Source organism: Mus pahari, chromosome 19 (genome assembly GCF_900095145.1).
Source record: "Mus pahari chromosome 19, PAHARI_EIJ_v1.1, whole genome shotgun sequence".
NCBI lineage: Eukaryota > Metazoa > Chordata > Mammalia > Rodentia > Muridae > Mus > Mus pahari.
This window is the reverse complement of record NC_034608.1, coordinates 1271647-1296169: the sequence shown is the minus strand read 5'-3', so window position 1 is coordinate 1296169 and position 24523 is coordinate 1271647. Positions and strand designations below refer to the sequence as shown.

The 24523-nt window shown below is 42.7% G+C and overlaps 1 protein-coding gene and 1 pseudogene across 2 annotated transcripts in view; one reads left to right on the top strand and one right to left on the bottom strand.

The window, feature by feature from the left end:
* Positions 1 to 4527: 4527 nt before the first annotated feature.
* Positions 4528 to 24523, bottom strand: part of Nlrp2 (NLR family pyrin domain containing 2) — a 51065-nt gene continuing 31069 nt past the window's right edge. The window contains exons 7-12 of one of the 2 annotated variants that reach the window (XM_021219498.1): positions 23255 to 23419; positions 20155 to 20325; positions 18509 to 18679; positions 14799 to 14969; positions 6936 to 7106; positions 4528 to 4866 (exon numbers count right to left, since the gene is read on the bottom strand). In XM_021219498.1, coding sequence (XP_021075157.1) covers positions 4734 to 4866; positions 6936 to 7106; positions 14799 to 14969; positions 18509 to 18679; positions 20155 to 20325; positions 23255 to 23419 — 982 coding nt within the window. In that variant the 3' untranslated portion in view covers positions 4528 to 4733. Of the gene's footprint in view, positions 4867 to 6933; positions 7107 to 14798; positions 14970 to 18508; positions 18680 to 20154; positions 20326 to 23254; positions 23420 to 24523 lie in introns of both variants that reach the window. The other variant, XM_021219499.1, reaches the window with a different exon arrangement.
* Positions 11295 to 14182, top strand: LOC110336767 (annotated as a pseudogene).

The following is a 24523-nucleotide window of genomic DNA, read 5'->3' as shown; positions in this document are numbered from 1 at the left end:
ATTTCCAGAGTGTTTGTACCAGCTTGCAATCCTACCAGCAATGGAGAACTCTTCCTCTTTCTCTACATCCTCCCCAGTATCTGCTGTCACCTGAGTTATTGATCTTAGCCATTCTGACTGGTGCAAGGTGAAATCTCAGGGATGTTTTGATTTGCATTTCCCTGATGATTAAGGATGTTGAACATTTTTTTTAGGTGCTTCTCAGCCATTCATTATTCATCAGTTGAGAATTCTTTGTACCCCATTTTTTAACAGGGTTATTTGGTTTTCTGGAGTCTAACTTCTTGACTTCTTTGTATATATTTGATATTGGCTCTTTATCAGATTTAGGGATGGTAAAGATCCTTTCCCAGTCTGTTGGTTGCCCTTTTGCCTTATAGAAATTCTGCAACTTTTATGAGGTACCATTAGTTGATTCTTGATCTTACAGCACAAGCCACTGCTGTTCTCTTCAGGAATTCCCCCACCCCTGCTGTGCCCATATCCTCAAAGCTCTTCTCCACTTTCTCCTCTGTAAGTTTCAATGTCTCTGGTTTTATGTGGAGTTTCTTGATCCACTTAGACTTGAGCTTTGTACAAGGAGATAAGAATGGATCAGTTTGCATTCTTCTACATGGTAACTGCCAGCTGAGTGAGCACCATTTATTGAAAATGCTGTCTTTTTTTCTATTGGATGGTTTTTAGTTTCTTTGTCAAAGATCAAGTGACCATAGGTGTGTGGGTTCATTTCTGGGTTTTCAATTCTATTTCATTGATCTGTCACTGTATCAGTACCATGCAGTTTTTTTATTACAATTGCTCTGAAGTACAGCTTGAGGTTGGCGATGGTGATTGCACCAGAGGTTTATTGTTGAAAATAATTTTTGCTATCCTAGGTTTTTTATTATTCCAGATGAATTTGCAAATTGCTCTTTCTAACTCTGTGAAGAATTGAGTTGGAATTTTGATGGGAATCACACTAAATGTGTAGATTGCTTTGGGCAAGATAGCTATTTTACTACATCAATCCTGCCAGTCCATGAGCATGGGAGATCTTTCCATCTTCTGAGATCTTCTTCCACTTCTTTCTTCAGAGACTTGAAGTTCTTTTTTTCTTTTGCCAATTTTAATATAAACTTAATTGTTCAGTCTTCTAAATGACAAAATCACTTATGTTTTTAATGCAGAAAGTATTAAAAACCAAGGCCCTTGAGTGTGATGTCTGAAGAATAATGTGTCAGGACGTGCATGGATATACCTCCTTTGCACGAGCCCTCTAAACATTTCAATGATGGGGAAATCTGATCTTGTAGCTGGGCCTGATTCACAACATTCTTCAGGTCTTACCACCAAACCCAGACACTATTTCATATGCCAGCAAGATATTGCTGACAGGACCCTGATGTAGCTGTCTCTTGTGAGGCTATGCCAGTTCTTGTCAAATACAGAAGTTGATGCTCACAGTCATCTATTGGATTGAACACAGGGCCCCTAATGAAGGAGTTAAAGGGGTCTGCAACCGTATTGGAGGAACAACAATATGAACTAACCAGTACCCCCCAGAGCTGTGTCTCTAGCTGCATATGTAGCAGAGGATGGCCTAGTTGGCTATCAATGGGAGGAGAGGCCCTTGGTCTTGCAAAGATCATTCCCAGTACAGTGGAATGCCAGGCCAGGAAGCAGGAGTGTGTGGCACGGGGAACAGGGCAGGGGGAGGGTATAGGGGATTTTCAGGATAGTATTTGAAATGTAAATGAAGAAAATATCTAATAAAAAGAAGATGACATAATGAAATGTTTTGATATATCTCAAAAGAGACTTGAAGTTCTTATCATACAGATCTTTCACTTGCTTAGCTCGAGTCACACCAATGTATTTTATATTACTTGTGACTATTATGAAGGGTGTGCAAAACACATGAAACTCAAGNAGAAGGAAGACCAAAGTGTGGATACTTTGATTCTTCCTAGAAGGGGGAACAAAATACCTATGGAAGGAGTTACAGGGACAAAGTTCAGAGCAGAGACTGAAGGAATGGCCATCCAGAGACTGTCCCACCTGGGGATCAATCCCATAAACCACCAAACCCAGACACTATTGCAGATGCCAACAAGAGCTTGCTGACAGGAGCCTGATTAATCTGTCTCCTGAGAGGCTGACAGTGCCTGACAAATACAGATGTGGATGTTCACAACCATCCATTGGACAAAGCACAGGGTTCCCAATGAAGGAGCTAGAGAAAGTGCTCAGGGAGCTGAAGGGGTTTGCAGCCCCCCCTAGGAGGAACAATATGAACTAACCAGTAACCCCAGAGCTTCCTGGGACTAAACCACCAAGCAACGAAAACACATGGTGGAACTCATTGCTCCAGCTGGATATGTAGCAAAGGATGGCCTAGTTGGTCATCAATGGGAGGAGGGGCCCTGGGTCCTGTGAAGGCTAAATGCCCCAGTGTGTGGGAATGTCAGGGCCAGGAAGTGGGACTGAGTGTGTTGGGGAGCAGGGGTAGGGGGAAGCGGATAGGGGAGTTTTGGAGGGGAAACCAGGAAAGGGTATAACATTTGAAATGTAAATAAAGAAAATATCTCATTTTAAAAAAAGGAACAAAAAAGTAAGGTGAAGAATGGTCACCAAACACTGACCTCTGACCTTCACATGTACATGAATGAGCACACAGGCATACATCACACAACCACACACACACACACACTACTTGGAAATATAACTCAATAGACAACATAAAACCCTGACTAGATGAAAGGTGAAGAGAGGATGAAGAAAGAATGGATAGAATGACAGATGTTCACCTAGGAAGTCAGGGATAAGGTGGATGCTTGCTACCATTGGGGGGCAAATACTTCTAGCAACCTGGAACTTCAGCATGTTTATGAGGTACAGCCCAAGGGAAAAGCTTAGCAAAGATTGGTAGATGATCTCTGTGGGTCTCGTTCTCAGGTTGTAATGTTATGGTTAACATTAAAGGTTTTGATTACTATGCTTGAGAGAAAAATATAAAAGAAAAAAAATGCCTCTCACATGTAAGCACCTAGCTTGTTCAAGCAGTACCCTAGTAGCCCCCTTCCCCCTTCCCCAGACATTGAAGGCTAGTCTTAAAATTGATCTTGTAAAATATGCTGCTCTTGCAAGATAGGTCAGAAGGTTAACTGCTACTTCTGCTTTTTGTAATCAAGCTTGCTTACTCCGCTCAAAAGATGACTTGGACAACTGTAAGACATACATGTTAAAATAAGCCTTTGCTTACGTGTAGGCAGAATATACACAATCTCGTGGTTTTTGCCTTTATAAGCTTTGGGCTGATAGGACTAAAGGTTGGGGAACGGCCCTAGGTGCAATCCCACCACCAACCAGTCCAGGTGTCAGTTCTTAAAAAGCCTCTTCTCAATAAATTTTATTTTTGGCCATGGCGAATCTGAGTGACCCCAGATTCATCACCTGATATATCAGGGCGATAGAGCCACTGTTGTTAGTTTTTACCCACACTGGTCACTCAGTTGCACTTGGGACTCTTTAGGAAAGTTTAGGTAAGCCACAGCCAGTCCTGTGGTGCTGAAGCATTAGAGTCCTGGACATGCCGTGCCTAGGTCAAGGACACACATTTCACTCTCTGTGCTTCCTCTACTGGCTGTGTGTGTCCTTGGCCTTGGTCCCCAGGGCTACAAACAAAACATAAAACCAGAAGCTATCATAGGACTATAGATATAGGTACAACCAAACAGTTGCCACACTCATTTCCTGCTCTGCATTCTCGCTGCTATTGTGTAGTGGTTTCTTTGGAGACAATACCTTTCATCTTGTAGGGAATCTCATTAAGATGCAGGGTGTTCTAAAGAGAGATGAACCATACCACACTGTAGGGCAGACCCTTTAACTCAGGAAGGAACCAACTCGGTGAGTGAGACAGGTATACTAGGCCCATTATTCCCCAAGCATATAGAATAGTGAGGATGCTGAGAGGCACGAAGACCAGACTGGCCCCAGCTGCCTGGCAGAACTTCTCCAACCTGTCCAATGGCCTGCAGGTTGTGCGGCATGCCCCAAGTTGTCAGCTTTCTTGAGTCGATGCCCATGCTGGGATGGGCTTTGGTGATGTGGCTGCCTTTGAGTCACTAAACTTGCTGGGGTGGGCTTTGGTGATGTGGCTGCCTTTGAGTCATCGCTGCTTCTGGAAGTAATCCTAATAAAAACTCTGGCTTATCAAATTGGATTTTCATGGTATCCATACTTTGGTCTGTCACTGGTGCCCAATCTGGCATGTGTAGTTAGCACTGCTCGGGAATAGTGTTACATGTTACCCGAAGATTTTCTCTGAATTTTGTGGGGACCCATTAGTAAACACAGTTCTTCAAGAGGCCCCTTGGTCTTGCAAACTTTATATGACCCATCACAAGGGAAGGCCTGGGCCAAGTAGTGGGAGTGGGTGGGTAGGGGAGCAGGGGCGGGGGGTATAGGGAACTTTCGGGATAGCATTTGAAATGTAAATAAANAAAATAATAATAATAAAAAATTGAGAGAAAAAAACACAGTTCTTCATGCACACTTTCCCTTTTATTCCCCAACATGCTAATGATACAAACGTTTTACATTTACCCGTGTTTAGGGACATATGTTGAGTTTTATACATAGATCTGCTAAGAATAAGGACATTTAGCCCAGATGCCAATAAATCAGAGAGGGTGCCCAGAGAGTCTTCACCCACATCTTCAAGGACCCCTACTCTTTGCAGGAGAATGGCCTCAAAAGATGAAATGAGGAAGAGGAGGATTCTTAAGATCTACTCGGTCACTGCTGATGCTCAGTTGTGGATGGCTCACCTTCATCTCTTGGATCAGGTTCTTGATTGTGGGCTTAGCTTCATCAAATCTCACTCTAGGTTGCAACCGGAGAAGAAGAATGGTTTGTTGTTTCGAGAAAAAAAAAACCATGCAAACCTCCTGCATGCCTCAAATGTCTTATGGGTCACTTTTCATACTGCTCTACAAAGTGGACTTGCGTATCTTAAATCTTATTTGTTATATGGTATATGCATGTGTGCCCATGCATGTGTTGGTGGAATACACCCCTGTGGCTGTATATAGAAGCTAGAGGTTGCCACAGGGATGTCTCTCAACCATCATGCCCATTTTCAGCTTATTTCTTTAGCGTTTTGGTGTATGTGCACCACTTTCATGCCCAACATTCCTACTGGGGACTCAGAAGAGGGCACTGGATCCCTGGAGCTGGAGTTACAGATGGGTTGTGAGTCACTTTACAGGTGCTGAAGACAAACCTGGGCCTTCTGCAAGAACAGCAAGTACATCCTTTTAACCTCTGAGCAATCTGCTCATTCCCAACCATCTTAGTTTTTGAGACAGGGTCGCTCACTGACACCCTGAACTTACCATTTTGATTAAACTGACTAGGTAGTAAGCTGTCAGAATCTTTCTGACTCTGTCTCTAACTAGTGGAGTTATAGACCTGTATGGCCATGCCTAGCTTTTAGGTGGGGACTGGTGATCCAAACTAAGGTCTTCATGTTAACACAGCAAGAATTTTACTAACTTCCCAACCCCAGCCTATTTGGTCTCATGTAGCCAATGCCAGCCCCAAACTCATTATGTAGCTATTGATGGCCATGAATTTTTCATCTTCCCCACCTCAACATTTTTTCATTATTTATTCACTTTACACCCCGATATTAGCCCCATCTCTCCCCATTATTGCTCAAAAATCTCCCCTCTCCTCCCCTGAGAAGGGAGGAGAGGCCCTCCCTGGGTATCATCTCCTCCTGGCACATCAAGCCACACAGGACTAGGCACATCCTCTCTCACTGAGGCCAGACAAGGCAGCCCAGTTTGTGGGACAGAATCCACGGACAGGCAACAGAGTCAGGGACAGCCCAGGCTCCACTTGTGGGGAACCTGCGTGAAGATAAATCTGCACATCTGCTACCTCTGTGCAGGGGCCTACATCCAGCCCCTCTCTGGTTCCACCTCCACTGTGCGAGTTTACCATCACAGCCAGTTTTATGCAGTTCTCAGGATCAAACTCAAGGCACACACTAGGCAGCTACACTATCAACTGAGCCACACACTCAGCCCTCCATGTTGATTTAATATGCAAAAAGATATCTGTAGTCATACAGACATAACACAGAGTCATGGATCCTTCAGTCATTATATTTTGAATCAGGGTCTGTGAAACTGGGGCTCATTGATTAGCTAGATTAAGCCGTATTTCAAGTTTTGGATAATCTGCCTAATTTTTGCCTCCCCAAAGCTGGGATTACAAACTTATACCTTCACACACTTATGTGTGTTCTGAGGTTCTCATGTATGAGTAACAGGAACTTTATTAAGTAATCTATCTCCCCAGCCACATCTAATTTGTATTGAGAGAGCATCTCATGCAAGAGTCTAGGAATGCTTGAGACTTACCATGTAAGCCCATGTATGGCAATCTTATCTCAACTTGCCAAAGTCCAGAAAAACAGACCTGAGCCCTCACATCAGGCTCCCACTTTTTTGGACATCATGTTAGACTTGGAGTTTATTTACCCTAATAGATAAGTGTCTAACAATTGTGGCTTCTTGGTCTCTTGTGTATTCTCTCTAAGACTCTGTTTACCCACCAGTGCAACAGAAGGGTTAAAGAGAAGGTTAATATTGTTTGGTGACCACAGGATGTGGTGATACACACTTTTATTCCCAGCATTTGGTAGGCAGAGGCAGGCAGATTTCCAAGTTTGAGGTTAGCTTGGTCTATAAAGTGAGATCCAAGGCTATACAGAGAAACTCTGTCTTGAAAAATTAAAAGATTTGCTGAATAAATGCCAATGAATGAAGCTGATTGCCAGTGACTGATGTCAACAGTGAACCATTCTGGGGCATCGCGTGTCTCACCACCACCAAAACCTCCATGTATGAGACACTATGAAATCAGAAATAGCGGGATCACACCTGAGTATTTGCAGGGGGCAAATCTGAAGTTTCAAGGCTTCACAGAATGTCTTTACGGCATCAGTTCCCAGGGTGTTCTGAGACAGGTCTAGAGTGTTTAGGCTCTTGTTGCTTCTGAGAGTCTCAGAGAAGTCTTGGCAGCTCAGTGGAGTGATGGAGCATCCACACAGCCTTGCAGACAAAACACAAAACTTAACTCGTTAAGCCTTATGTAGTACTCTATACTGTATACTATGCTGTATACTCTAATACTCACTTTCTAGGCAAGTTGTTCTTGCTTGTACACTAGGGGCATGACAGTTATGGGGGTTACCAACACGTTTCTGCTCGGATTTGAGTGTTAGAAAGGAGGCTACATGGTACTGTAAACAGGATTGAAAGTTTTCTCGTGGGGAACTGGATGCCATTTCTCTAGATGGTCACATGCTGTCAAACTGAGAAATATTTTTAACTACAATCTGTGTTGTTTTCAAGTTTAGTCAGAGACGCTTCCTCTTCTCTTTTTAGAAGTGTGGTTAATAAAGAATCTTATAACTGAGAACAGTGTCAAGAATAAATGAAGTGCTGCTCAGTCATAGAAGGTCATCTTCAACCTTTCTCCTTTCAAGGCTCAGTAAAACATCTCATAAGAGGGGGTGGATAGTCTAAGAGCTGGAGCGTGGGGAAGAGCCATGTGTACGAACATGGTCTAACTGTCACACACAGGAACTCGCAGCAACTGCAGTTACCTGCAGGAGACCTGCACAGATTAAGCCAATCAAAATGTCAGCATAGATGAGGGCGGGGCTCCAGAGGCTCCAGTCCTTGCCAAGGAGCTATTGTTAGTTGACAGAGGGAGAATCACTTTGGAGATGAAAACGTGGTAGGTTGCCCATGTCCCCACATCTATGTGTATATGATCAGTATTCACTGGACTAAGTGGACTGATCAATACTAATAATGATAACAACAACAACAACAACAACAAAAGAACATGAAGTTGGGGGAAGATGGATTAGGCATTCCCAGAAAGACTCAAGGGTAGAGGAGGAATGGATCAAAATACATGGTATATACATATATGCGAATCTCATAGAATAAAGTTACAAATTTAAGAAGTAGCTAATTAATTCAGCCAATTCTATGGCTATTATGCTGTATGGCAGGCACATGGTGTATAAGGGCTCAACAAGTGTGCAACAGAAGCCTCTTTCCTCAAGGAAAACAAAAATCGTGTACTGTGTAGTATATTACATGCACAAGCAAAGATTATAAAAGGAAGGAGTACCTGGGGTGCCAGATCAAGGGCCACGGGTGACATGAGAGAATGAAGAGAAAGAACAGCAGATATCTGGAGTAGATCTCCAGACAGGGAAAGGGCTCACACAACGGCCTGATGTTGGCTTACAGGTATTATGTGAAATAGTATCAAGCTGAATAGGCTATATACATATGTTGCATGCAATCACAGCATCTACATAACACGGGGCATGGTGGTATATGTCAGTGGTCCTGGCACTTGGGAGGACCAGGAGTCAAAACTCTTCTTCTGCTATATAGAGAATTTGAAGCTAGCTTGGGATGCATGGAAAAAAGTTGATGACATATTGTGAGATGAGTGGTGGGTAAAGGTTAAGTCTGATGACCTGAGTTCCATCCTTGGGACTCACGTGGTAGAAGGAGAGAACACACCCGTGTTTTGGAATGCTCTAGCTCTCTCTTCACCATGAAATAAGCATGGTAAACATTTAAATAAAGTTTGAGAAGAAAACCCACAGTTGAACAAAGATGTCCAAATACAGACCCGTGTAAGGTCAACACATGCACCTAGATGTTACTATGTTTGAACAGGTATAGGTACAAATTCTATACAACTGGAAGAAGCTTCCAAGATTTCAGAATAGACTGGACTTTGAAAGAAGAATGGATGGAGGATCACACACAACGTGAGGAAATAATCTGCTCAGAGGGACGGCTTATACTGAAGTTTTTAGGTAGGGGAGAAAGACCTGTTCCATTTTGAACAAAGATCTCAGTTAACTCTAGGGAAACAGGAAAATGGATATGTTCAACACATGAAAAAGCCTCCATCTGGGGCTGCCAAGTGTGCAGGAGGCAGAGAGGAGAGGCTGCACAAGTGATCAAGTGATGGGCACATACATGATGGACATGTATGCAGGGTCACGTATATGGAATATCAAGCTCATCTCATGGGCTAAGTTTAGTCCATGCTGTTGGATAAACTCCAGGTGGCAATAATGCTAGGTTTTCTTTAATTCATGGCAAAATGTTTTCATGCCATGTTTTCGGCAGACACGCCTCATCCTATTTGTTGCTGTTTTTTGATTTCTGGGTTCTTTTTTTTTTTTTTTTTTGGTTTTTCAAGACAGGGTTTCTCTGTGTAGCCTTGGCTGTCCTGGAACTCACTCTGTAGACCAGACTGGCCTCAAACTCAGAAATNCTCAAACTCAGAAATCCACCTGCTTCTGCCTCCCAAGTGCTGAGATTAAAGGCGTGTGCCACCACTGCCTGGTTACACCTCATCCTGTTTCCCAATGACTCTGTTTTAATGCATGATTCATATATAGTAGCAAGCATTAGAATTAAAAGGTATACTAAAAATCCTGATTCCTGACTGCGATATTGATGATAGCCACACTATGGAATCAACCAGGCCTGGTGTCACTCAGGCACTTGGTAGGCTGAGGGAGGATAGCGAGCTCAAGGCCTCATCTATTAAAATATCCTGTCTTATGCATAAGTGTGTTTTTTGTTTTATTTTTGAGACCGAGTCTTACTATGTAGTCAAGTCTGGTAGTGACCCCCTCAATCCTCCTGCCTCATCCTTCTGAGAGATGGGATGTTAGTCATGCACCATTATTCCCAGTTTAAGATTCTTTCTTGTTCCCTCACCGCCAAAGGTACTGGTATCTGGATTGCACTCCAGGGATTCTGTTTTGATTATCCTGTGGTATTGCTTAGATGCTAAAATTTTGAAAGATCACAATCATTTCTATTACAAAATAGAAAAATAGATATGGAACACTGCAAATACACCAAACTAACATGTGTTACAAACACAAGATAACATTTTTTATGTTAAAGTATTTAATTGACAAGCTAGGTTACATAGTGATACCCACCTGTTAACCTAGCTCTCAGGAATCTGGACTAGAAGACTGCAAATATTAGGGTACCCTGGACTATGTAGTAAAACCTGTTTCAAAATATCTGATAAAGTTTATATGCAGAGTATACAACATGATGATTTGATGCCTCTTGTGCATCAATGGCTACAAAGAAATAATTTGGTCACCTCCACACTATGTTCGAGTTCCCAACTTTGTTGTTTTTATAATATTGTATAATAGTGTATATATATATATATATATATATATATATATATATATATATAGTATATGTATACTTTATATAATATTGTATATATAGTATGCATATTGTATATATATAATATATGTAGTATTGTATATATAGTATGTATATTGTATATACTATATACTCTCTGCTTCCATGAATCTGGCTGTTTAAGTTTTTCTGGCATTCACTGAAGACTACTGATACTAGTTCAAGTATAACAAGCCAAGCACCACCAACAGATTTGGTGGGTTAAGGAAAGCATGGTAAATACCTATAATGGAGTATTGCTCAGCCATGAGAAGACAAGGAACCCTGGCACCTGTGACAACGTGAATGAATAGGGAGGACATTTGTTGGGTGACAATCATATGACCACACTTCTATGCAGAGTATTACCTGTCACAAGTCTCTCACCATTAAGGGCTGTCATCAAGTGCATTTGATTGATGTTCCTAACTTACCTGGGATTTGTAGGACAGAATCAAGTAGACTCCATTGACCTTACTGAGGCCATAGGTATATTGTCCAACTCTTATTTCTATAAACCTTGGGAGTTGAGAAGCAATGGGTGCTTCTGCTTGGCTTGATTCATCTTATCCTTAAATTTTTTTCAGAGGAGACATCTGTATACCCTGTTTGTTTAAATGTATATGTGTTCATGTGTGAATGTACACGTGTACCACTGTGTGTAAATGCCAGGGGCTTGATACTGTTTTCAGCATTCTCCATCTCATATTTTGAGATAAGTCTTCTCTACGAACCTGGGATTTGTAATTTGGCTAGAATGGCTGCCCATTGAGTTCCAGAGATTCCCCAGTCCTTGCTTTCCCAGTGCTGACATTGTAGGCATGCACCATCACACTTGGATTTTTTTATGTTGATGCTGGGAATATGACCCCTAGTCTCATAATTGAACAGCAATCAATCACATCTACCAGCTAACATTTTTTTTTACTTGCTGGGCACCAAGGACCAGCACAGGAATAGACATCAGAAAGTACAATGAGTCCTCCAGAAAAAGCCAGTAAAGCAATCCCGAAAGACCAAGGACCAGACTGGGAACAGACATCAGAAGCCTTACAAGCTGAGGAAGAAGATGCACTGACAAAAGCAGGTGAACAAGGTAGCCTACGGACTACAAGGCCCATGTGATAGCTAAATTCAACACCACTTTGGATCTACACTATGACAGCCCAGAGATGAAAGTATCACCGGATGCTTTTAAACCATACCAGAAAACCTTCAGGCCTCACACCATTATCCTACATGGAAGACCAGGAGTTGGGAAGTCAGCTTTGGCCAGAAGTACTGTTCTGGGCTGGGCACAGGGTAAACTCTACCAAGACATGTCCAATGTCATCATCATCTTCTTCTGTTAGAGAAAGAAAGTGGACAGAGAAGAGCAGTTTGGCACAGCTGATTGCAAAGGAGTGGCCAGACTCCTGGGCTGCAGTGACAAAAAATCATGTTCCAACCAGAAAGACTCTTGCTTGTCATAGATGGCTTGGATGATATGGACTCTGACCTCCAACATGAGGATATGACACTCTCCAGAGACTGGAAGGATGTACAGCCTCCTAAGGAAGGCCCTCCTACCCCAGTCCTTTCTCATCATTACCACCAGAAACACAGGCTTAGAAAAGCCCAAGTCCATGGTGGTGTCCCTCCTCTATATACTGGTTGAAGGACTATCTGCACAAAAGAGATCTCACCTGGTCTGGGAGAACATCTCTGATGACTTCCAGAGAATTCAAGTCTTCCATCCCATGATAGAAAATCACCAGCGATTTGACCAGTGCCACGCCCCCTCTGTATGCTCACTGGTCTGTGAGGCTCTATAGCTGCAGAAGCTGGGAAAGAGATTCATCACACCCTGCCAGACTCTTACCAGTTTGTATGCTGCTATGGTGTTCCACCAGCTCACCTCGAGAAGGCCTTCCAAGAGTGCTCTCAGTCAGGAAGAATAAATTACCCTAGTGGGTTTGTGCAGGATGTCAGCTGAGATCTCAGCCCTCTTTCATATGAACACCCTTCTCCAGGTTGGCCACAGCAGTGAGCAGAGTTATATTTTCTTCTATCTCAGCCTGCAGGATTTCGTTGCTGCCTTATGTTTTAGAAGGGCTGGGGGAATGAAATCTGTATTTTTTCCTTCATTAAAAACCAAAGGAGCATCACGGAGGTGAAGAGAACCAATGATACTCGCCTCCTCGGGATGAATCGTTTCTTATTTGGCCTCATGAACAAGGATATCTTGAAGACTCTGGAGGTTCTGTTTGAGTGTCCTGTGACTCTGACTGTCAAGCAAAAGTTCCAACACTGGGTCTCTCTCATAGGTCAGTAGGTCAGGGGCACTAGCCTGATAAACATCCTGGATGCCTTCTACTATCTGAGTCTCAAGATATAGAGTTTGTTCATGTGGCTCTCAACCACTTCCAAGAAGTGTGGCTTCTGATTAACCAGAAGATGGACTTGATGGTACCTTCCTACTGTCTCTAGCATTGTCAGAACCTTAAGACAATCAGGGTGGATATCAGAGATGTCTTCTTGGTGGATAATACTCTGTGCCCTGTTGTTGCTCTCCAGGAGACACAATGTAAGCCCCTCCTCATGGAGTGGTAGGTAACCTTCTGCTCTGTGTTCAGCACCCACCTGAACTTGAAGGAGCTGGACTTGAGTGACAGCATCCTGAACAAATGGGCCATGACGATACTGTGCCTCAAGCTGAGGAATCTGTCCTGCGGTACACAGAAGCTGACATTTAAGAGTGCAGATGTAGTGTCTGGCCTGAAATATCTCTGGATGCTCCTTGTTAGCAATCAGAACTTAAAGTACCTCGATCTAGGGAACACTCCCATGAAGGATGATGACATGAAGTTAGCCTGTGAAGCGCTGAAACATCCAAAGTGCTCCCTGGAGACTCTGAGGTTGGATTCCTAGGGGTTAACCCTCACTGGTTAGGAGATGATCTCCATGCTCCTGCTTTCAACCAGCAGCCTAAAGTGTCTCAGCCTGGCCAAAAATAAGGTGGGGGTAAAGAGCATGATATCCCTTGGGAATGTCTTGAGTAGCTCAATGTGTCCACTGCAGAAGTTGATACCGGACAGCTGTGACCTCATACCTGTCAGCTGCCACCTTCTGGCCTCAGCCCTTTTCAGCAACCAGAACTTGACTCACCTGAGCCTGTCAAACAACAGCCTGGGGACTGAAGAAGTGCAATAGCTGTGTCAGTTTGTGAAGAATCCAGAATGTGCTCTCCAGCGGCTGATAGTGAATTGCTGCAATATTATAGATGATGCCTAAGACTTCGTGGCATTGACACTTAACGAACAACAGAAAGCTGACACACTTGACCATGAACCTGGTACAGAATAGTGCAATGAAGCTACTGTGTGAAGCTTTAAAGGAGCCCACTTGTTACCTTCAAGAACTGGAACTAGTAGACTGCCTGCTCACGGACAACTGCTGCCAGGACCTGTTATATGATCACAACAATCAAACACTTCAAAGGCTTGGTAACACTGCCCTGGGTGACAAAGGAGTCATAACCCTGTTCAAGGGACTGAAGCAAAGTAGCCGTTCCCTGGGGAGACTTGGGTTGGGAGTGTGTGAGTTGACTTCCAACCACTGTGAGGCCATGTCATCAGCCCTCTCTTGCAACCCGCACCTTAAACCTGTTGAAGAATGACTTCAGCACATTGGGGATGTTGAAGCTGTGCTCTGCGTTCTAATGCCCTGCCTCTAACCTGTGGATAATTGGCCTGTGGAAACAGCAGTACTATGCCTAGGTGAGAAGACAGCTGGAGGAAGTGCAGTTTATCAAGCCCCACGTGGTGATTGATGGTGATTGGTATGCTATTGATGAAGATGACCGAAACTGGTGGAAAAACTGAAGACATGAGTCCCCTCCTCTCCTTCACATCCTAGGGCTTCATTATCTGTGAAATGTTTGTCTCACCTCAGAGAATGTAGTGAGAATGAAGTAAACACAGAGCGTTTAGAAAAGCAAGCAAACAAATAAACAAAAGTAAACTTGAAATGCATGTCTGGGTGGCCAATGAGGTAAGAAGCGAGCAGAGTCCTGGAGCTGTAGGTTACAGCCAATTTGGAGCCACGTGATGTGAGCTTGGGAACAAAATTTATGTTCTTTGTGTGCAACAAAGAGATCTTAAGTGCTGGGCCAATATCTCTACAGCCCCTTGCCTGGTGATTTAAAAGAACACTCAACTTGGGGCTAGAGAGGTAAATCAGTGGGTAAAGGCCCTTGCTGCCAAGCCTGCCAACCTGAGCTTGAACTCTCGATCTCTTGTGGTGGGAAGAGAGAATCAACTTCCCTCCTGTTGTCCTACTGATCTCTATGTACCAGCTGTAGACGCAAATACTAGAAAAAATGGGCTGCAAAACTCAACTGACTTGACTCAGGACTTCCCCCTATTGCTTCTGAAAGGGTCTGCTACACTTGAAAGCTCCTTTGAGGTACAGATTACAGTTCAAAAAGGCACAACTCACCACAGACTTTTCAATTTACTCTTGGGGTTCTTCAAAGCCTCACACAGAAACTTTGCGCCTGTGGTTCCGATGCGATTTAGCCCCAGATCCAAATGTTTCAGGCTCAGTGTTTGTCCAAGCATCTTTGAGACATGGTGGCAACCAGTGTTGGTGATGTTACAGGACCACAGCCTGGAAAATCACATGCACAGGGACAAAAAAACAGAAACAAATAAACAACTTAGTCCATTCTGGGATGATGCACCCAAACCACTACCTTCTATCTCGAGCCATTGATTTCAGTCAAGCTTAGAGACATTATGATAAATGATAATGGAATGAAATCATAGAATGGGCTTACATATGGACTTCTCAAAAACCCTTCCTATAGGGAAGTTTGAAAGGAGTGAATTATGATTAAAATACTATATATATATATATATATATATATATATATATATATATATATATATGAAATTCTCAAAAAATGAGTAAATAAAATTAATTGGTATGAAAGTAAACCTCATGATTGCTAATGCCAACCAAGAGAGCTACCTGTGGCTAGATGAGGGCAAAGATCCTAGAGGAGAATGAAGAGGACACATCATTTAATGGATACAGTTTCCAACCATCTTTTCCTTATGCCCAGAAGTAAATGTAGCTCTTATCCTCCAACAGAGAAACCATTAAATTGGTAGTACTTTATGGACAGGGCATAGATCAGTTCCTGGCATAGTGCCTGTACACAATAGGTGCTTCATAAATGCTGATAATTACTTCATGGCTGTGTTTGGTAATCTTAGAAGGTAGTGAGTTTTCTCTGGTGATTTTTTTGGGAGAGATCAGGGTCTCACTCTGTAGCATAGGCTATGATCCTCCTGCCTTTGATTTCCAAGTGTTAATTTTACAGGCACGTGCCATCCTGCCTGCACTGATAATAGCGCCTTCTAACATAATTAGACTGTAAGTTCAAGGTATAGCTAGTTAGGTGGATAGGGTCTTCATGGCTTTGGACTTCTGTGTTTGGTTGGATACTTATGTAGTGTATTATTGGGGAGTTCTTTCCTTCCATCTACCTCTAACCATGAACTCAGTATTTCATCACATATAAATAACCAAGTAGCTATCAGACCCCGGCTGTTTAACATCATTACAAAGGTTAAAACCATAGGAAAAGCTGACAGCTACCCTTCTTCCTTCCTTTACTTCTTTCCTCTTCCATCCTTTCTCTTTTTCATGTTGTCGAGGAAGGAACTCCAGACCTTATACACAAATTTCACTGTTTACTTTTTGGACAACTTGAAAGAAGCTAGAGTCATCTGGGAAGAAGACGCCTCAATAGAGAAAGTACATCCATAAGACTGTATTGTAGGCAAGGCTGTAAGGCTTTTTCCTAATTAATGGTTGATGTGACAAGGCCCCAGCCATTGTAGGTGGTGCCACTTCTGGGCAGGTGGTACTGGGTTGTATCAAAAAGCAAAGTGAACTATCCAGTAAGCAGAGCTCCTTCTATGGGCTCTATATAAAATCCTGCATCCAGGTCTTGCCTTGGCTTCCATCCATGATGGACTACAAGATGTAGCATGAAACAAACCCTTTCCTCCATAAGCTGCTTCTTGTCACAGTGTTTATTACAGTAATAGGATGCAAATGAGAACAAACTGTACTGGTGACTCTCATCCCAACAGAGCCAGTGTTTAAGTGTTGGCAGTGATGCTCTGTTACCCAGCATAGTAGTGTCAATGCTAAACACAGTCTCTGTGATACAGCCCCATTACTCTTTGGAAACTAATGCTACAAAACTTCTCTTTGCAACAGTAAGAGACCACTGCAGAACATCACAACCAATGAAACTGTAGAGTTTTGGAGCCCAGTTTCAATGGCTGTATCTTCAAAAACTCCTGTACCTGAGTGTCAGGGAAGATTGCAGAAGAGGGGGTGGAAAGATCAACAGAGCCAGAGGGTCAGGAAGTTTACTATGAAATTGTATCTCCTAGTACTGTCACAAGCTACATTCATAAAGTCTCAACAACATGACTGCCCAAACATGAGCTGAATAAATAAGGATGATACTAATGAATAGGCAAAACAGGATAGGGAAAAGCCCATGATGCCTCAACAGTACACAAATAACAATAGGCAACTGAGGAGAGCTGGGAGAAATAGAGGTGGTCTAGCCTCAGGGACCAGTGCCAAGTGATCAGCCCTGAACACATACCTACAAATAACATTATATGGTATCAACAGGATACATATATGTGTATGTATATACATATGTGCATGCAATAACAATTAGTGAGAAGAGGCCATAAATTTGAAGGAGAATAGGGAGGGATATATGGTAAAGTTTGGAGGGAAGAAATGGAAGGGAAAAAAAAGAAATGGAAGGGAGAATATTGTAACTACATTTTAATCTCAAAAAATTACATTAAAAAATAAAATGGATCATATAGATTCCAGAATAATAACCAGGGTCATATTGATTTTGTTGACAAGCTGATTCCACCTCTAACAAACCATGTACACTTTATATTACACAGTGCTAAAAACACAGATTTGGAGAGGATGTTAGGTTGGGGTTGGTGGCACAGCACTTGGGAGTCTGAAACAGGAGGATTGTTTTGCATATAAAGTCAGCCTGAGTGACACTATCTTACAAAAAGACAGAAATGATGTAAGAGTTGTGTGGATGGGGAGAGAGTGGTGTGAGGGTGGGGAGGGAGGAGTGGTCCAAGGGTGGGGAGGGAGGCATGCTGTGAGGGTGGAGAGGAGTGGTGTGAGGATGAGGAGGTGTGCTTTGAGGGTGGGAGGACTGCTGGAAATAGTGTCTTCTGGACGTGACATGCCACAGCACACATGAAGTCACAGCATCCATGGTTATCTCTAGAAGACCAAGTCAGGCAAAAATATCACACACATGAGGGAGGGTTTCTGAGGACCTTCTCCTCTCACTACTACAAACTATTAGTAGTTGATGACTGCTAGAGGAGGTAGTCACTGTTCTTTGGGAGGTGCCTACTGGTAGGTTGTCCTTCCCCCAAGTGGATGATCCTACACCTGAGTTCATGTCAGTAGTACTAATTGGACTCAATGGGTCATACTTTACAAAAAATTAAAAAGCCCAGGTATGGTGGCACATCCTTCTAATCCAGGTACTTGGTAGGAGAAGGATCAGGAGAGTTCAAAGTCTGGTCCACAGTGCATTCTAGGCCAGCCTGGGATACATAAGACTCCATATCTCAACCAAAACCAAAATAAAAAAGGAAGTCAGATCTGGAAACCAGATCTTCTTCTCGATTCCCTATAGAATATTAACATCACATATCTATAATGGTGGAAATACAGAAGCCAGGGTTTTACTTATGCTATACATAACCATTACCACTGGGGTGCATCCCCAGCCAATGTCATTCTCATATTCTATCACTTATGTGGAAGATCTTAGCATAGTATTTGTGGTAGTTAAGAAAATCATGAATTCCTTTCGTATCTCTCTGTCTCTCTGTCTCATTCTCTGTCTCTGTCTCTCTGTCTCACTCTGTCTGTCTCTGTCTCTCTCTCTCACTCTCTGTCTCTCTCACTGTCTCTCTCTGTCTCTGTCTGTCTGTTTCTGCCCCCTCTCTGTGTCTTCCCCCCTCTATCTGTCACACACACACACACACACACACACACACACACACACACACACACACACACACCTGCAATGCCTCCTGCAGGCAGATAAGACTTACACCAGAGTCTGTAGTTTGCACGCAGTGTGGCTTAAGCTTTCACACAGGTATTTCACTCCATTATCCCCAAGTTTATTGTTGGCCAGGCTGAGGTGTGTTAGAGTTTGGCTGACCATCAAAACGGAAGAGAGGTCCTTGCAGCAGGCTTCAGTGAGCTGACAGTTCTCCAACCTGCGGAGAAAGTACACAGCTGGACCAAGCAGAACTGGCTCGACCAACAATAAGTCTAGGAAGGGAAGAGGCTCACAGGGCCCCACCCAACTCAACTGCTGTCTATGAATAGACTTTAGAAGAAGGGGGATTACTATCCTTAGTTGTGTCTTCTCTGCTGAGCCCATCAGGGTTCAACATATAGCTATAAACCCACAGTCTCACATATGACCCTGGTTATCTTTGTGGGTCATAAAATAAGATGAATAGGTATAAATGAGAGAGATTTTTCAGGAGGGTAGAATGGAAGGTGAGGGAAAGCATGCCAGTATGCATGGTGCACAGGTATAAAAGTGTTATAAATTCCCACCTAAAACAAAAACCCCAAACCAAGCCAAAAAAAAAAAACATATATCTATTAAGTCAGGAGAGGACATTTCCAGCTGCCTCCAGAAAATAAGCTCAAGTTCTTGTTGATTTCCACCACACAGTCATGATCACACAAGGGATTTAGACTTAGGAAAGCAATCTAAGACTTCCTAAGACCAATCCAGCTGAAATCCAGCAGGGATGAGGGAGGGCCTCACGCTGAGGAGCTTGGCAGGCTGGTTTCTGGGATAGGAAGAGTCAAGTTTTCTTCAGGGATGTGTCTCCCGAGAGGTGACCCATGTTCAAGTAGATTGTCTTACTCCTATGTACAGTAAGTAGACTCAGTGGATTTAGGCAAAGAGCATGTGCAGTTGGGAGGGACTGGTGAAGACGGGATGGAGGGAACTCAGAGGAGAGAAGACGAGGGAGAGTTTTATCAAGTGACACACAGACATACGCACGCATGAAATCCTCAACACAGAGAGAAGAGCAAAATGAGTGATGCACAGTCAAAAACTCAGAAGCAGGTGTCTGCATGCACGGGTGGGGCTCATGGTGTTGGGAACAAAGAGGTGTATTTCTAGGTACTACAATTTCATTTTCAGATTCTGTTTAATCACAGGGAGAAACTACATTCAAGGTTCCAGACCCTAGGGTAGCTGGGGACTTCCCAGTAGATAAATGGCTTCTATTACAAGGAAGCACTTGTTTGAGTCCAGAAAACTCAAGGGCAACTTCTCCATCTTGCTGGCAGGGCCAAACTAAATTCATGTTCCCAAGTCCAGGAATTTAATCCTAACTTGATCAACCCCTTATATCAAAATATGATTGGGCAATGCTACATACAGTACACCCCACTGCCCCTCACTTTGTGGTCTCATCCGTTAAATATGCTGGGCAATTTCTCTTCAGGGTCACAGTTTAGCTTCTGAGTTTGTTCTGTGGCTGTGATTACAATAAATTTTTGTCATCTGCATTGACTAGTGGAGTTTTGTTGGATTTATGTTGGATTTAAGTGTATCCCACAACAATATGGGTGGCTATGTAAGTGTGGAGTCAACCATATCTCTTCTGTCTATAGCTCAGTGTCCAAAGTGATGTTCCATGGGAAGAGAGGACATACTTACGATACCCTCTGCAGTATGCACGTTGGTTCCTTCCAAATACTACATAGGAGCTTAGCACCTTTGTCCAAGAGATTGTTGTCTGTGAGATCCAGATATATCAGGGATTGATTGACTTTCAGGACTGGGAAGAAGCCATCCCATTTCTGATCAGCAGTAGAACAAGATCCCAGGCTGAGGAAGAAACGAGAACAAGTACGGTCTGAGTGGTCCAGAGAATGTCGTAGGTAGGATAGCTGTTCTTGCCGTAGTGAATGGGTTTAATAAGTATATAGCAAGCCAAAGTAAGAGAAGTAATTGAAAGAGATAGTAAACATCAAATCAGGCTTACACAGAGATAGCAGAAACTGACTGTGGCTAATTGAAGGGTCCAGTTTGTTTCTGATCAAGTTTTTTTTCTCCTTGGATGAACTTCCCACAGACAAACTTTGGAGTTTTGTTTCCTATTGTAGGAATACTTCTTAACTGTTCAAAGACACCATGTTTATACTCTTTGGCCATTTCGTGCTCTCCTTACATTGTTGAGTACAAAAACATGGTCTAAATTGCCTAGGTCCACCAAGTTTCATTTTCTACATAAATTTTGATCATGTATGCCTTTAGTACAGCATTCAAGAGGTAGAGGCAGGCAGATCTCTGTAGGGCACAGGCTAGTATGGTCTACAACAGTATGTTCCAGGCCAGCCAGAACTACACAGTGATATCCTGTCTCAAGTTAATTTTCTTCTTTTAATATTTCATACAGATATAATATATCTTATTCACATCCTCTCCTAATTCCTACTGCCAACTCAACAGATTTCCACCCCAAATTCATGTTCTCTTTTAGCCCCACCCTTAGCTGAAGAGATATCATCACTGCCAGCTTGGGGAGGGAGAGTCACTTTTTCTTTGCTGTTGTGACCACTGATAGGTTGCCCATTCCTCAAGGATAGCCCCATACCCATGTGCATACATGTATTGCTAATTGTATTGGCATAAGTTTATGAATATATAGATATAGTTTTGAGACAGGGTTTATCTATATATCATGACTGACTCCAAACTCATTGCGTATACCAGGCTAGCCTTTACCTGCTTCTGCCTCCCAAGTTCTTGGATCAAAAGTATGCACCACCAAACCCAGATTCATATATATTATTTGGGAGACTGGGTCTCACTATGTGGATCTCTAAGTTTCAGCCCTCTTGCTTCAGTCTCCTCAGTCTCATGACTACAGGCAAGTGACAGGTTTTTATTATCTCCAATCTTATGTTGGAAATTATTGTACCTTAACACTGAATGCTTTAAGTCAATACCCACGCAGAATGACATGTTGACATTTGTCACACAGCTTCAGACGTGCCAAAGATCACGAAGAACCTCTCAGAGCTACACTGTAACTATGCAACTAAATTAAATCAAGCTATCAGGTACTATGTGCACTGCCAATTGCTTCCAAAAATTATATACAATGAGCTTACATGAAATGTCCTTTCATTCTGGGCATTAGCTTAGTTATTTAAAGTGGAATTGAGTCTCAAATATTCAAGTTATACACTTTGTCTTCCAGATAATTCTCTCAGGAAAAGGAAAAAAAAAACGGTCATTTTCCATGGATAGTATTCACATCAGTTACAACTTATCTCATGACTTGTTTTACTTCATGTCCCAGTCCTTACAGATTGTATGTTATCCCCTCTATATTGACAAGAGGACCTAGAGAAATGGGTGACTATCACAGACCTGGAAATGCATAGGATGGCTTGTGGCCTTACATTGTGTCCCTGCTGCTGGTTCAAATGTGGTCATGTTAGGATTCATGAACCACAGGGTGTGAGTGGTGGGATAAGCAGTAGAGAACATCCCAACACCTAATATCCCGGTCAAAAGTGAAGCCAGGGAAGGGCTTAACTGATGGTCTGGAGCACCTTTGCTGGGAAGAAGAGGTCTTCAAGCTTATGTGGAATGATAACCCAAGAAGAATAAAACTACAACAACCACAGGAAAATGACCCAACAGAGCTGTTACTTAAACCCTAGGAGTTTCTTAGTCACAGGATTGCCATATATAGTTGTTTAGGTTGTTCAGAGTTCAGGGAAGGTAAAGACTGAATTATTTTTCTATCTTCTAGTCTATGTACACTGAATGTTAGTGTTCTCTGTCTCTCTGTCTCTGTCTCTCTCTGCATAAGCAATCTTATTAGGTATGGCAAGAAACAGAAATGAGGCCCAGAGGTCCAGAGGTCCAGAAGAATGAATGGAAATATGGGGCTGGTGGGGGTGGGAAGTGGGGGAAACCCCTAGAAAGTCCCAGAGACCTAAGATGTGAGAGGTTCCCTGTTCTCAATGGGGTGATCTTGGCTGGAATACCCAATAGTAGGGAGATGGAACCTGAAGAGACCACCTCAAGTAGTTAGACAGGGACCCCCAGTGGAGGGATGGGGACATCAAGCCACCTTCAAAATTTTTGACCCAGAATTGTTCCTGTCTAAAAGAAATCCAGGGACAAAAATGGAGAAGAGACTGCAGGAATGGCCAACCAGTGACTGGCCCAACTTGGAATCCATCCCATGGGCAGGCACCAAACCCTGACACTATGTTGTGCTTGCAGACAGGGGCCTAGCATGGCTGTCCTCTGAAAGGCTCTACCAGGAACTGATTGAGACAGATGCAGATATTCACAGCCAATCATTGGACTGAAGTCGGGAACCCCTAAGGAAGAGTTAGGGGAAGGATTGAAGAAGCTGAAGGGGATAACAATTTCATAGGAAGATCAACAGTGTCAACTAACCTGGACTCCTGGGAGATCCCAGAGATTAAGTCATCAACCAAAGAGCATACACGGGCTGGTCTGTGGCCCTCAGCACACGTGTAGCAGAGGACTGCTTTGTCTGGCCTTAGTGGGAAAGGATGTGCCTAATCCTCTAGAGACTTGATGCCCAGGAAAGGGGCATCCCTGAGGGTGGGAAGGATGGGGTGAACTCTGGGAGGGGGCAACATTTGGGATGTAAATAAACAAAATAATTTAAAAATAAGAAATCTTTCCCTCTAACTTAGATTTGCTATATAGAAAGATCCAAGACAGTTTTATATGACCAGACTTTTAGGGAATGAAGAGACACCTGAGAAACTTCAGGTTGCAGGCCGGATTTTTCAGAACCTCACACAGTGAGTGATGCATGCTGTCCAGGTTGCCACCTTGCAGGGTCAGATGTGAGATGGTTTTATAACCATTAAAAACGAGGCAGACTTTCTCGTAGGCATCATCTGGGGAAATATTTTTGAGGCTAGAGAAAAGAATACAAAAGAGGAGATCTTGAGTGCTGGTGAGATGGCTCAGTAAATAGGCATACTTGACACCAAACCCGTTAACTTAAGTTTGATCCCAGGGACCCATGTAGTCAAAACGAAATAATCAATTCTGGCCAGTTGTCCTGTGACTTCTACTCACACAAATATATACCTTGCATTCCTCTCCATACAATTATCAAGAAATATAATAAAAATTTCTAAAAATCTGATTTTGATTTTCTATCCCTCTACTATACAATAAACAGAAGCAAAGGGATGCAGTATGATTACATTTTAGCTCCCCCAAATTAAACCACCCCTTTCTTCAAGGCATTGTTGGCAGACTTGCATTTAGGCCATACCACATTGTTTTGTTATAGGTACACCTAGTCAAATAATTGACCCAATAAAGATAATTAACATATTATCTCACACAGCTACCATTTTTTTTTTCACTTCATACTTACAAACCTACACCCCTGAAAACATCGAAAAAAAAAACATGTTTATTTGGGGCAAGATCCTCCTTTTCTGGTGCAACCATATGATAATCTCTATACAAGACAGAATTTTAAAAGATTTATTTTAAAAAAAAATTTAAAAAGATTTATTTATTTATTTATTTAATGTATATGAGTACACACTGTAGCTGGACAGATAGTTATAAGCCTTCATCTGGTTGTTGGGAATTGCACTTAGGATCTCGGCTCACTCTGGTCAACCCTGCTCGGTCCAGTCCAAAGATTTATTTATTATTATAAATAAGTACATCTTAGTGGTCTTCAGATGTACCAGAAGAGGATGTCAGATCTTATTATGGGTGATTGTGAACCACCATGTGGTTGCTGGGATTTGAACTCAGGACCCTTGTAAGAGCAGTCAGTGAGCCATCTCACCAGCCCCAAAAGATTTATTTTTATCTATGTGATAGTGTGTGTCTATGTTTGGGTAAGAGTAAGTTGTATGGGTATATGCTTGTGTGAGTACACCTGCCCTCAGATTCCAGAATAATGTATAAGGTTCTCTGGACATAGTGTTAGAAGAAAATGGGTGGAAGATCATAGTGTGTGTGTGTGTGTGTGTGTGTGTGTGTGTGTGTG